The sequence below is a fragment of the Penicillium odoratum genome (assembly GCF_028828045.1).
Source record: "Penicillium odoratum strain IBT 22623 chromosome Unknown utg000005l_segment0_segment0, whole genome shotgun sequence".
In the NCBI taxonomy this organism is placed as follows: Eukaryota; Fungi; Ascomycota; class Eurotiomycetes; order Eurotiales; family Aspergillaceae; genus Penicillium; species Penicillium odoratum.
In genome coordinates, this window is record NW_026643147.1 from 1,450,960 (window position 1) to 1,463,324 (window position 12,365).

The following is a 12,365-nucleotide window of genomic DNA, read 5'->3' on the forward strand; positions in this document are numbered from 1 at the left end:
ATCGTATCTATGTTCTCAACTATCTAGTGAGTAAATTCAAAGAAAATGCTAAGGCTTTAGGACCGAAAGAAGAGGAGGGTGCGGAGAGAATTTGTATGTAAGGTCTCAGAGATTCATAATTCGCGAATGAATTCTACAGTTAAAAATAGCATACCCGAGGTAGTGGAATATAGAAAATGGAATAGGGGTAAAGATAAATAAAGGTAGATCATTAAACATAGCGAAGTAAGCCTGGGAATACATACTGACATACAGTAGTATTATAAGGTTTATGGAAATTTACTGCGCTCTTCAGCTTTCAGCACTTGAGTACTTGAAATATGATAGAATTTCCCTGAACTTGGAATATGTGTACAAATGGCAGACAAAAGTGGGACCAGGCCCTCCACATTATGAGATCATCTCCAAATCACCTAGACATCTTGATACTATACCCTGTACCTCATTCAAATCAAAATACAAATAACATCTTTCAATTCTGCGAATTAACATTTTCAATGCTTATACTGTATCTCTGTAGTGGTCGCACCGAGCATTGAATGTTATGGTAAGGTAGTCATGACATCATCGGCTCCGCCCTCACCCGCTCTAATATTTCCGGATGATGGCCCGGTTGACTATCCTGTGTTGTTGACCGGGGCAGCCAGAATCGGAGTGCGAGATCAAGTACAGGATTAAACCCGGCTTGCCGGAGGAGTAAGTGGCCACAAGGACCACTTATCAAGTATGCCCAAACTCCATTATGAGGTCATGGGCTTCGCCGAGACATATGAGGGGTATGCAAAGAGCTTAATCAAGGCAGCTTACGGTTGACCTCATCGCCCAGTCGCCCTACTTTATAAACTACCCCTCACCCCTGTCTCAACATAATATTTAAACCTTCCTCCAAACAACCTCCCACCTCCATCTCAACCTTCCACAACTCCAAACCTCATTCCACCCACCATGCCTATTCCCGTTCCCCAAGCCGAGAGCCTTAAGGACCTCTTTAGCCTTAAGGGCAAGGTCGTCGTCGTCACCGGTGCCTCCGGCGCCCGCGGTATGGGCATTGAGGCCGCTCGCGGCTGCGCAGAGATGGGCGCCGACCTCGCCATCACCTACTCTTCTCGCCCAGAGGGCGGCGAGAAGAACGCCAAGGAGTTGGCCGAGACCTACGGAGTCAAGGTCAAGGCCTACAAGTGTGACGTCGGCAGCTGGGAGAGCGTACAAGAGCTCGTGAAGAACACAATTAAGGACTTCGGCAAGATCGACGCCTTCATCGCCAACGCTGGCCGTACCGCCAACAGCGGCATCCTCGACGGCTCCGTCGAGGACTGGGAGGAAGTCATCCAGACCGATCTGAACGGTACCTTCCACTGTGCCAAGGCCGTCGGCGCTCACTTCAAGGAGCGCGGTACCGGAAGCTTCGTCATCACCTCCTCCATGTCCGGCCACATCGCCAATTTCCCTCAGGAGCAGACCTCCTACAACGTCGCCAAGGCTGGATGCATCCACATGGCCCGCTCGCTGGCTAACGAGTGGCGCGACTTTGCACGTGTCAACAGCATTTCTCCCGGTTACATCGACACTGGTTTGTCGGACTTTGTTGAGAAGGATGTTCAGGACCTGTGGAACTCTATGATTCCCATGGGTCGCAATGGTCAGGCCAAGGAGCTTAAGGGTGCCTATGTCTACCTTGTCAGCGATGCCAGCACCTACACCACTGGTGCTGATCTCATTATTGACGGCGGTTACTGCGTGCGGTAAACGCATTTGTTTACATAAAACGATCTTGGATTCTTCGGCTGGTACCACCTCTTCGACGATAATGTTGCTTCGGATTAATGAATGAAAAGAAATTAATTTACCTATTTTTCCACATCATAAAGAAAACAATATCACGTCCTTGTGTACTACTCGTAGGACTTAAACCAAGTAGTCAACCAGAAGGATCTGAATTGATCAGGATAACCAGTCTGCTTATGCATGCCATGATGAACTAGCATTGAATCATCTTTAGGCCTAGACTGGGAAACATGCTGCGAGTTATGGAAGTAAGCGTATCCAAGTTTCTTTCGCCGCTTGATGTTAGCTGATGACGAAGAACACAAAGAAATATGAAGACAAGCCTGTGTGATACCTATCAATAAATGGTGAAAGGGGATGTGACTGAAACAGCTGAAAGAACCAGAACCATGCCTTGCAGCCAACAATGCAGTTCGTAGATGAAGCATGGCATGCAAAAGCACGGCTGCTGATTTTGCCTCACTCTTTTGGCATATAAAAGCCTGAAAGTTAGTTTGCATTTACCAAATACCATAGCAGACACTCGCTGCTGGTTGATGATCCGATATGAAAACCAGTCAAGCTTCTAGACCCTTCAGCCTGCAAGTCCGCGGAGTGAGCTTCGTAGAAGCATACCCGCAGTCCATCAGCGAACTGACTCGCAGCGAGGTAAAAATGCTGATAGAAGTCCTGCATGTATACACCACCACCCCTTCTCAGCGCGAGCAAGTCCAGCAGCTCATCAAGGATCTTCCAAAGCGACTTCATCGCCAACGCGTATCCCTGTTCAGTCTATCCATAAAGTCATCGCGCCTATGCGATCTCCACTGCCCAATGAATGCCGACGTTCTCCACGATATTCTAAGCCTCGTTCAGCGAGAGGTAACCCAATGTTTGCAACCATTCGATCGGCACCCGGAAGTTGTTCGCGCTACAGAGACATACATTCTGGACAGGTTGTGTGCGTTGAAGGGGATGTGGACCAAGCCTATACCAGGCAGCCCGGTCGCGTCGGGTGCTTGGGCATACCAGATCAACAGATGTGCGGGATGCATGCTCACTCGAGTCACAACGCAGGGGAGAAGTCTTCTTCTTCTGCGGGTGGCATTGCAGAGTCGTACCCGAACGGGGAGGAATCATCGTCCCCGCAGACTGATGATGTTTGTGGATGAGTGCATAAATCGTTTCGGTCGTGAAGATGCTGAAACGATATTTGCTATTTCGAGCAACTTGGCTTATCGCATGAAAGCCACCAGGAAGACCTGTAGTCGGGCACATGGGAAACATTCGAATCGAAAGAGGTCCGATCGAGCGAAGCAGAGAAGCACGGGGGATTCATCCGAGCCGTCGGAAAAGAACCCTTGCAATGATGGTAGACATCGTGGGAATGGAGTTTGTGTTTCTGAAGAGACAGAATCATCACAGCAGGGTGCTTTCTCCGCCAATGCTGATGCCGAATGGGCTGTCCGGCCAGGGCCGCGGAGCTCGGGGTCACTATACTCCCCCTCTTCTGCTAATACTCTGGACACGGAGCGTTTGGGTAACGCATATTTCCAAGCCATGCCATACGAAGTGTTCGAGATGTATAAGGAATTTTGCGAAAAGACCCCATTCTCATACCTGGGCGAGGACTTTGAAGGTAATCTGGCTGGTGAATCAGATGACTTGTGAATTAAAAACAAAGGTTGCAATTGAAGGTGTAAATAGAGAACAACGAATGATTAAAAAGAAGCAAAATGGTTGTCTCACCAAGTAGCCCAATTCCTTGTAACAGGACGGTGTATTCTGGCGACGCCATCCCAGGGTGGAAGTGTCTCTGCAGAATTGCTTCCCTCAAGGGTCACTTCCATTGCTTAGCGCCTTCCAGCATCGCGGATTACTCACGCGAGTGAAATGACGACCCCAGGATTCGTACCAGGCACCAGTAGCCTGCTGGTCAGGTGACCGAAGCAAGGTTACGGACTTAGCGGTGAGTCTTCCACTAGGTTATCCATGACAGATTAACTAATTGTGTCTTATCTTGTATACATAAACCATCCATATATTACCACATTTGTTATGAAACATCGATCTTCCAATAGCTGCGTTGCCACGGTCTCTACCTAACCGGATCATTTGCAGAATATTTAGTTACTTGAATATAATCTTTTTCATTACCTGTTACTTGTACTCCACACTATGGTTTAGTACCCTGGACACAGTATAATACTCCCCTGAAAGTAACCCTTGAAAGTAAATAAATCATAAACACTAGCATTGGGATATGTACTGAAAATGCATGGCACTCGCTAAAACAAAACACCATAAATGACCCAGGTGCCGCTTCTTAACCATTCCTAGCGTCAATTTTAAAGATTTCCAAGAAGCTCCTTTCCGCACTCAATGACCTCCTATTACTTTGCATTGCCAGTCTTAACCTTAAGTCAGGTTCCCACGAAGCTCCTGTTCACGTTCGATCGCCTCGAACAAAGACTTGAAGTTCCCTGCTCCAAAGCCCGAGAAGTTGTGCCGTTGAATAATCTCTAGGAACACAGTAGGACGATCCATCATGTGCTATAGCCCAAGGTTAGCACACATTCTACCGCACAAAGCGAACAAGATCAGATACAACTCACCTTGGTGAACAGCTGTAGCAAGTAACCACCCTCGTCGAAGTCAATCAAGATATCCAAGCTACGAATTGTCTCAAAGTCTTCGTGGAGCACCAGCCCGGACTTCTTCAGCCGAGCCCTCATATCAGTGTAGTAGCTCTCGGGGACCTTGATGAACTCCACACCACGAGCCTTCAGGTTGGTAATGTCGCGGATAATGTCGTCGGTCAGAAGCGCGATGTGCTGCACACCAGCTCCATTGTAGAAGTCCACATACTCTTCGATCTGAGACTGTTTCTTTCCCTTGGCCGGCTCGTTGATCGGCATCTTGACGAGTTCGTTGGGCGATGACATGACAATACTCTTCAAAGCGGAGAACTCACTGTAAAGGTTAGGTTCATCGTCCAATTTGAAAGGAGTGGCCTCAACTTACGTGCAGATCTGGCTGTCATCCACGGACCAGAAACGGTGGAAACCCAGTGCCTTCTCGTAGCTAATCAGATTTTAGTGCTGAACTTCATGTGTTGAAAAGGAAAAGGTTCCAAAGAGACTCACTATTCGCAGATCTTGTCCATCTCATCCCAGTCCTGGTTTCCAACGCAGTGATCAATCCGTTTGAGGTGCACGCCAGGCAGGAACTTTGATACAGGGTCCTCGGTCTCCGCCTCCAGACGATAGCCTGGTAGGAAGGCCCCGCGGTATTGGTTTCGCTCGATCAAAGTGTGTGTAGTTTGACCGTATGTTTGGATGGTCGCAACCTTGACCTGGCCGCCCTCATTCTTGAAAATACGGGGAGCAGAGACCGCCTTGGCACCGTTCTTGACAGCGGCAAAGTATACCGCATCCACGTCATCCACTTCGAATGCCACATCCTTCACCGCGTCTCCATGCTGCTCAAGATGGTGATGAATCTCACGGAGCTGGTCTTGTTCTTCGGCAGCGAAGCGGTCGATCTGGTCTAGAGAGCGGAGAGGTGAGGTAAGAATGAAAGTGATATCTCCGTTTCGAATGACATGGGAGCAGATAGCGCGGCTTCCCGTCTCGAGACCGCGATAGGCAATACGCTTGAATCCCATTCGAGTGATGTAGTAGCTTGCGGCTTGCTTGGCGTTTCCAACATACCAGTGGACATGATCGTAACCACGATAGCTGTTAATGGAAGATGCCTCGTTCACCGTGGAAGGTGGAGGAGTACTGGAGATCGCTGAAGGGGCCATTTTGATATTCTACCCTTTCAAATCGTCTTGGTTGTTAGATGATACTTTGTTCAGGCAAGATAAGTAGTAAAAAATGGGAGTAGATATAAGATGAGAGTGATGATCCGATATAAACGACGCCACCACTTCTATTTATAAGAACCACTAATATGACCCTCCATTAACCGTGCCGAATTTTCTGCGGATATCTCAATATCCATCGTCACTGGTGCTATCACTATTGTAAGCAAAAAGCCGTGCGCTTGGGACCGCATCCTGGAATATCCGGACATAGCCGGTAACAGCCGGGCCGGAGGGCTCGCCAGAATAGCCGCCCTTTCATACTAGCTCCATATCTCACATGTGCAGCTCTTCCATCTTTCACTGGTCATATTCAATCAGTTAGTCTTTATTCTCTTCGAGAATATTTTATTTCTTCTGACAGAGACCTCGACAACCGCACCAACTTAACTATCAGAGGCGATACATACCATCCATGGCATCAGTCGTATCCTCTCGCCCATCATTAACATCAAATGATGCGGCCGTTCTCCAAGCACTTTTCGACGCTGAATCCTCGCCCTCATCCGGAATTTCCATCGATTCTTCGCTTCCTTCATGGCCAGCAAGTGTGAAAATCTCACAAGAAGACCTTCTCGCCTTGAAGACTCGCGAAATCGAAATCATTCGAGAGCTACAGCGAAGCACAAATTCAACCTGCGATAACGTACAATCAGCGGTGAACAGACTTGATGCTCTTCTTACTCAATACCCTACCTACCCACCCGCTTATACCAACCGCGCCCAAGCCCTACGCATGCTGGTAGATCTCCAGTTCAACAATACCGACACAAGCACCGAGCAAAGCTCAGATGATGCTCTATTTACACCAGAAGCGGCGAGTATGGCATCTCAAATTTTGGAAGATTTAAGTCAAGCCATCACCCTCGCTACACCCGCTTCCCCAGCAGATCCGGTATCATCAGTACAAGCTCGGTTACTAGCGGATGCGCACACACACAGAGGATACTTGATCTTGAAAGCCGCGAGAGTGACGAAGAATCAGATTTTACGAGAGGAAGCCGTAGGCCCGGACCGCTTGCGAGGACTCGGGGCAGACCAGCTGGAGGAGATGGCTAGTCGGGATTTCTTCTTCGGGGGACGATATGGAAATAAAGTGGCGCAGCAACTTGCTGTGCAAACAAATCCGTATGCGAAGATGTGCGGGGCCATTGTTAAAGAGGCGATGAAGAAGGAATTCGAGGGGTAAATGTGACCTTCAGCATAACTCAGGTCCTGTCTTAGTTCATGATCATTAGCGTTCAAACTTAGCAATTCATTCAATTATTGTCTAATTCGGTTCTTTCGTAACTATGGAATCTTGAATATGCTTACGTGATCACAGCATCCGATCAGGCTTATCGTGATCCGAAAACTAGCCCTGCGGGGCACTTTCTGTTCGGATTTCCATATGTCCATTTTAGTCTCAAGATGCTTCTTATTTTGGCTCATGGGGTAAGTTATGGCTTTGCTAAAGCCGACGGCCGGCGCATAGCAGTTGGCGAGCCGACCAAGAAATGCCGACTTGACCTCGGAACACGACAAATTATATAGGAATATTTCCACCATGACTTAGCTATTGAAGGTCGGCATTTGAGGGCAATTAATCCAATGTTCATAGAAGCATTCACTACCCGCAAATGAATATACGTGCTTTACACTTTAGGCTGTCTTTTGAACGATCTATACCGCAATTTGATAAGATCGGATGTGGAATCGGCTATCGGGCCGACGCATCCTGCGCCATGACGAAATGCACCTTATACGCATTTGACCAGCTCCATTTCTATTGTTTTCTTTCTTTCCTCATCAATCAGCAGACCTCAAGCAGATAGAAGACCAGGATCTTGCAAATCAATAATCGCCCAAAATGTCTTACGAAATCCAGTACGACACCTCCCTTGCCCCGCCCCGCGCGGCCGCCATCGTCAACTTCATGCAAGACTTCTACCGCACCAGCGACACCGAGTCATTGCACGATAAATATGTCGAAAGCTTCACAAGCGATGCAACTCTGATCATGGGACCTAAGGAGGGAAAGGGTAGTGATGGTATGTTTCCAACAAACCCGAGAACCCCGAGTCAATTGCGTGTTCCATACTCACCTCAACGCCTCTAGCGATTCGGACTATTCGACACGGTCTCTGGACTCATGTAGCGTCGCGGAAACACACTCCCACCCGGATTTTCTTCAGTGGAGAGAATGAGATCATGCTCTACGGCGGAGTGAACTACCGTCTTAAGGCTAACCCTGAGAATGACGTTTATATTCCGTGGGCTGGACGGGTTGTGTTTGCCCCACAGCAAGAGAGTGAGGTCGTTAAGATGCAATTTTACCAGGTTTATTTGGTAGGTATTCCTCGAGATAACTAGATCGAATACTTACTAATGTGTGTAGGACCCGTCTGCGCAATCTGGAAAGAAATAAATGATGGATTTTGGGAAGAATTTTACGATATGATTTTGGACACTAGGGATTTTCAGCAAGGAAACATTTGTCGCCTTCATTGGTAGCCCATGAGCTACTTGCACAATCATTCAGATTTCCCATAGACATACTATCTCGGAACTTAAAGTCTTCGCAAAGGAGCTAGTACCTTCCTGACGGCTTTCTCAAGAGATAGGGTACACACTCCAAGTAAACAGGGGATAGTGCACTGTATTTCAATGTTAGACAGTCCACTTCGGGGAATTTGATAGATAAGCTTACGCAAACGTTCGGCCCTGGGGCATTCAGGAGAGTAGGACAAGCGAAGGCATTCGGGCAACAACCAATTCGTGATCCTGAGGAAATGCATGTAGTATTTTTTACGCACTGAATTGTTGTCAGTCAAGCTGATGAGCGGTTAGCTTCTTGATACTTACGTAAGTGTTTGTAACGTTACAGAATGTTTGGTCTGAAGCGCAGTTTCCGCAAGCGCCGTTGATACAGCTCTGAGTAGATGTACACTAAAATCAAGATTCGAACTATTTAGCAGGTCGCGGGTTTATAATACCATTCGATTTGAATCATGCGCACCCACCGTGAGTAAGATTACTGCTCAAATCGACACAATTATTAGAGCAGCAAGATAGGTTTTTACCTGCTGTGCATTATGTCATTTTCGAATCAGTTTTTGGACCCAGAAAGTAAGTCATAAGTAAGTAATATGATGTCGGACATCCTACAGGCGTACTGCATGCTTGTACATCAGGCAAGAAAGATGGCTCGGAGAAACTGTTTGCGCAGGCGGATTGAGATACGCTCTAGGGTTGTGGTTAGAAATCATAAAATTTTCCAATTCATGGATATGGCACGCGACTTTGCCGAATGCTGCATTCAAATGTTGAATCTTTAACGGACTTGTACACCTACATTATCCCAAGGAAGATTGTCAAACTAGGCTTTTTTTTTGGTATTCAGAAGGGTTTGTTGAGGAACCACTGGATTTGCGATGGTTATAGATAGCATCATGAAAGGTGGAAAAGATAAACTGTGTTGGTTAGAAAGATGGATTTTAAGATGAAAGATGCCTTCTAGCCACCAAGTCTGAAAATAAGAAACCTATCTCACTACATGTCAAAAGTGAGGGTGCCAATAGCTTCACTGTCTCGAAAATCGCCATGCCGAGTCGAAATTTTTTATTTACTATCTCCGCTGTTCGTTCGGATATCGGAGGTCGAGGAGTTGATCTCGAAAATCAAACATTTGAACTTGAATCATACTGTGAGGAGCTAGAATCTTCAAATATACTGATAAGAAACTACATGTATACCTGTGTCACAGGAGACAATGTAACGGTGGGTTGAACCACATCGGTCGTCTAGTCCTCCGTGTTACTTCTCCCCAGATGTGCTACCAACGGCTCTAGCAATGAATATTGGAAATGAGTGGTATATAAGCTTGCTTTCAGATCTAAACATATGGTACATAAGCTAAGCTATGAACACCGTTTCTTCACGCACAATTCGATTCAAATCCAGTGGCTTTGCACTATTCCGCCGCTAATATCGTCACAGGTGCCTTTGCACTTAATAAAAACGTCTCGTCTGCCACTGTGACTGATATATCCACCTTGAGCCAGTTCATCACTCGAAGGTTATATACATCAAAGCTGGGAGTTAGTGGCTGCACTTTCTGAAGTCTGTTTCCTGCGACAGTCAACCCATCGGAGCGGAGGGTCATTTGAAGAACACTCCCAAGATCAATCGTTCCCTCCCCAATAGGAACCTCGAAAGGGAAATTATTTATTCTGCGAATTGTAGCCTCTAGGTGCAAGTCCTGGATGCAAGAGTGGCTTCCGACCGACTTTGCAGGAGTTGAACAGGCAGAGTTAGTGGGTTTGCTGTAGTCGGCTTCTAGAGAGGCTCCGTGGTACTTGACGAAGGTGCACGTTTCGATATAAAGTGCCACTGAATTGATCAAAGCATTTCTCGGAACATTCTTAATCTCTTCGCTCGTATCGGCATTTTGGACAATAATCAGGTTCAAGGGCAGAACCGCGGAGTTGTCAAGCTGAATGGTGGTCGGCGTGTAAACCTCAACTTGGAAGAAAAGCTCCGGCACTTTGGAGGAACCAAAGCGTTGCCGTGCCTTTTGCTTCATAGTTAAGCTGGAATGACCCACACCCGGGAGTAAATGATGGCCTCGGATTTTGCGCTTGAATATTTGTTGTGAGATACCAAATTCCTGAAATTCTTGAAGAGGCTGATGCCGCATTATGATTGGATGGATTGCAGTAATTTTTCTTTCGATCTCATTCTGGCCATTGCCTTTTTGCCAATATCGCAATTCAGCTTCGAGATAATAATCTATCCACGCCGTCGACGTGGCTAGGCCCCCACGACCAACTGAACTGGTTGTGCCTGGTAGGTAATCATAGGAGACATCGAATTTCCCATACACTCTTCTTGGGGGATCGGGACTAATATTTGTCGTAAAAGACCAAGAAATGGGATTTCCACCTTCGGGAATACATAAGGGGCCTTGGAAAATAGGGTACCGCTTGGCGAGCAGGATCTGCTCGGAAGCAACGGGTTGGCTGGCCGCACTGGTCAGTTGGGATGGAAACGAGCCATTACCCACGCTTGATCTACCAGTCTGTATACGACCTCTCAAAAATATTGTTAGGTCCGCATTGCTAGTGACGATGGGAGAACAGCGAACCACGTCGCCGATGACCCTGTCACCCGGAGCAAACGTCCAGCCCTCGGGTGCCGCCAAATCGATCCGGAGAGCATCGTTCCCCTTTTTGACAAGTGGCATTCTTCTCAAAGGGGTTTGTGCAGTGATGGTCCCCGTTTAATCTCCTGCAGATAAAGAAGCTAAAAATAAATATTGTGTCGGGTCATTTATCCTGGGAAGGTGGGGTAATGATTCGGCGTTTCAACGAGGCTGATTGGTAGATGGGATGATTTACTTCAATTTGGGTAATGACGCATGTTTCCATCCAAAAAGTTGTATTGAGCCTCAATATCGCTTTTCCATTTTCTAGTCCGCGGATGAGACGTTGACTTGACCTGGAAATTGTATCGCAAGAGGAAATGATCCTACAAGTTCGTTCCTACCGAATGGTGTCTATATTCACACGCCTAAAAAGACTATTCGAGACTGTATCACAGTGGTGCCCACTCATGTGCGTAATTTATATTCAGACAATGCCATAACCCATCCACCAAACGCCCCATATAAGCGGTCCCAGTGCTCCCAGAACCGCTGGCCCAAATGCCATTTCGAGTATACACCAGATCCACACCGTCCCATACGCAGGCGCCTTCTGCATCACAGCGTAGTATGGGTCTTCGTTCGTAATGGTAATAAGATGCGCACCCAGCATCGCCGCGAGAGGTAGGTAGAAAATCGTTCTAAGAGTCGGAGGTAGGATCAAGCGCCGTAGGAATGACAGGTTAAATTTGTCTTGTGTGAGTGGGAGGACGGAAACAGGCTGCGGATTCAGAAAGCTCCATCGTGGAAGTCGAAAGGAGACGACGTGGCCGTGGGCAAAGTGAACGAGGAATGTGAGCAGTGGGAAGGTTTTGATGATTGCGGATTTTATCAAGAGTGGAACGTCTGTGGATTGGGCGTACATGTACGCAGCCATGTAGTCGAGGGTGAGATGGAGGGTTGTGAGGGGGATAGAGAGCAAAAGGGTATCGAGGAAGGGTGGAAGGGGCTGGTCGATCTCGAAATCGTCTTCATTGTTGTTCTTGGTCTTCTTTCCGATGCTCTTCGCAATATCATCGCCTCCGGTGTCCACAATAGCTCCGGACGCATCCACGGTCACGAAGCGGGTTCCCGTTGACTGGGCGGACTGCCTTGTTTTCCTTTCCGATGCCGATATAGGTTTTGAGCCTGTTTGCTTGCCGCGAAGCTCATTTTGACGCTCGTCAATAATATCATATAGTGTTTTCTGTCCTTTGGGTTTTGATGAATCGCCGCGTGGCGGAAGCGCGAGGGGAATGTCGGACTCGGTGGGGGCAGACTCAGCAGCCGCGGCGCGACGCTGCTTTCGATTTCGTGGAGGATCCATGGTTTGAGGATATGGATCAAGGATCGGGTTAGAGAGGATTGTAGATGGTGAATTTCACCAATTGACCGAGGAAAATTGGGCGGAGCGAGGGAATCGGCGATAAACCCGGGGTTAAACTGGGGGACAGCTTATCCACAGGGGAGTGTGTAAGCTGTGTAGGTGTGAAGTATTTTCGGAAAAGAGCCCTGAAGGGTAACCCTTTTACAGTGAGTGGTTGATTAACAAGGTCCTCCCAAGCTTATCAA

The 12,365-nt window shown here is 47.5% G+C and overlaps 7 protein-coding genes across 7 annotated transcripts; 4 read left to right on the plus strand and 3 right to left on the minus strand.

Annotated features, from left to right (window-relative positions):
- Positions 1 to 945: 945 nt before the first annotated feature.
- N7520_006093 (SDR family oxidoreductase) lies at positions 946 to 1,746 on the plus strand (the record flags this gene model as incomplete). Its single annotated transcript, XM_057140027.1, has 1 exon — positions 946 to 1,746. One exon carries the CDS (start codon positions 946 to 948, stop codon positions 1,744 to 1,746), a length of 801 nt encoding a protein of 266 aa, XP_056994033.1.
- An 852-nt stretch (positions 1,747 to 2,598) lies between these two features.
- N7520_006094 (uncharacterized protein) lies at positions 2,599 to 3,435 on the plus strand (the record flags this gene model as incomplete). The annotated part of the gene is made up of 1 exon (XM_057140028.1): positions 2,599 to 3,435. The coding sequence occupies one exon, from the start codon at positions 2,599 to 2,601 to the stop codon at positions 3,433 to 3,435; it is 837 nt and encodes a 278-aa protein (XP_056994034.1).
- A 747-nt stretch (positions 3,436 to 4,182) lies between these two features.
- N7520_006095 (4-hydroxyphenylpyruvate dioxygenase family protein) lies at positions 4,183 to 5,572 on the minus strand (the record flags this gene model as incomplete). The annotated part of the gene is made up of 4 exons (XM_057140029.1): positions 4,183 to 4,317; positions 4,380 to 4,737; positions 4,789 to 4,848; positions 4,911 to 5,572. 4 exons carry the CDS (start codon positions 5,570 to 5,572, stop codon positions 4,183 to 4,185), a joined length of 1,215 nt encoding a protein of 404 aa, XP_056994035.1.
- A 475-nt stretch (positions 5,573 to 6,047) lies between these two features.
- On the plus strand, positions 6,048 to 6,821 carry hmgX (the record flags this gene model as incomplete). Its single annotated transcript, XM_057140030.1, has 1 exon — positions 6,048 to 6,821. The coding sequence occupies one exon, from the start codon at positions 6,048 to 6,050 to the stop codon at positions 6,819 to 6,821; it is 774 nt and encodes a 257-aa protein (XP_056994036.1).
- Positions 6,822 to 7,481: 660 nt separating this feature from the next.
- Positions 7,482 to 8,039, plus strand: N7520_006097 (uncharacterized protein; the record flags this gene model as incomplete). The annotated part of the gene is made up of 3 exons (XM_057140031.1): positions 7,482 to 7,662; positions 7,731 to 7,960; positions 8,010 to 8,039. 3 exons carry the CDS (start codon positions 7,482 to 7,484, stop codon positions 8,037 to 8,039), a joined length of 441 nt encoding a protein of 146 aa, XP_056994037.1.
- A 1,545-nt stretch (positions 8,040 to 9,584) lies between these two features.
- Positions 9,585 to 10,856, minus strand: N7520_006098 (uncharacterized protein; the record flags this gene model as incomplete). The annotated part of the gene is made up of 1 exon (XM_057140032.1): positions 9,585 to 10,856. One exon carries the CDS (start codon positions 10,854 to 10,856, stop codon positions 9,585 to 9,587), a length of 1,272 nt encoding a protein of 423 aa, XP_056994038.1.
- A 385-nt stretch (positions 10,857 to 11,241) lies between these two features.
- Positions 11,242 to 12,120, minus strand: N7520_006099 (uncharacterized protein; the record flags this gene model as incomplete). The annotated part of the gene is made up of 1 exon (XM_057140033.1): positions 11,242 to 12,120. One exon carries the CDS (start codon positions 12,118 to 12,120, stop codon positions 11,242 to 11,244), a length of 879 nt encoding a protein of 292 aa, XP_056994039.1.
- Positions 12,121 to 12,365: the final 245 nt, after the last annotated feature.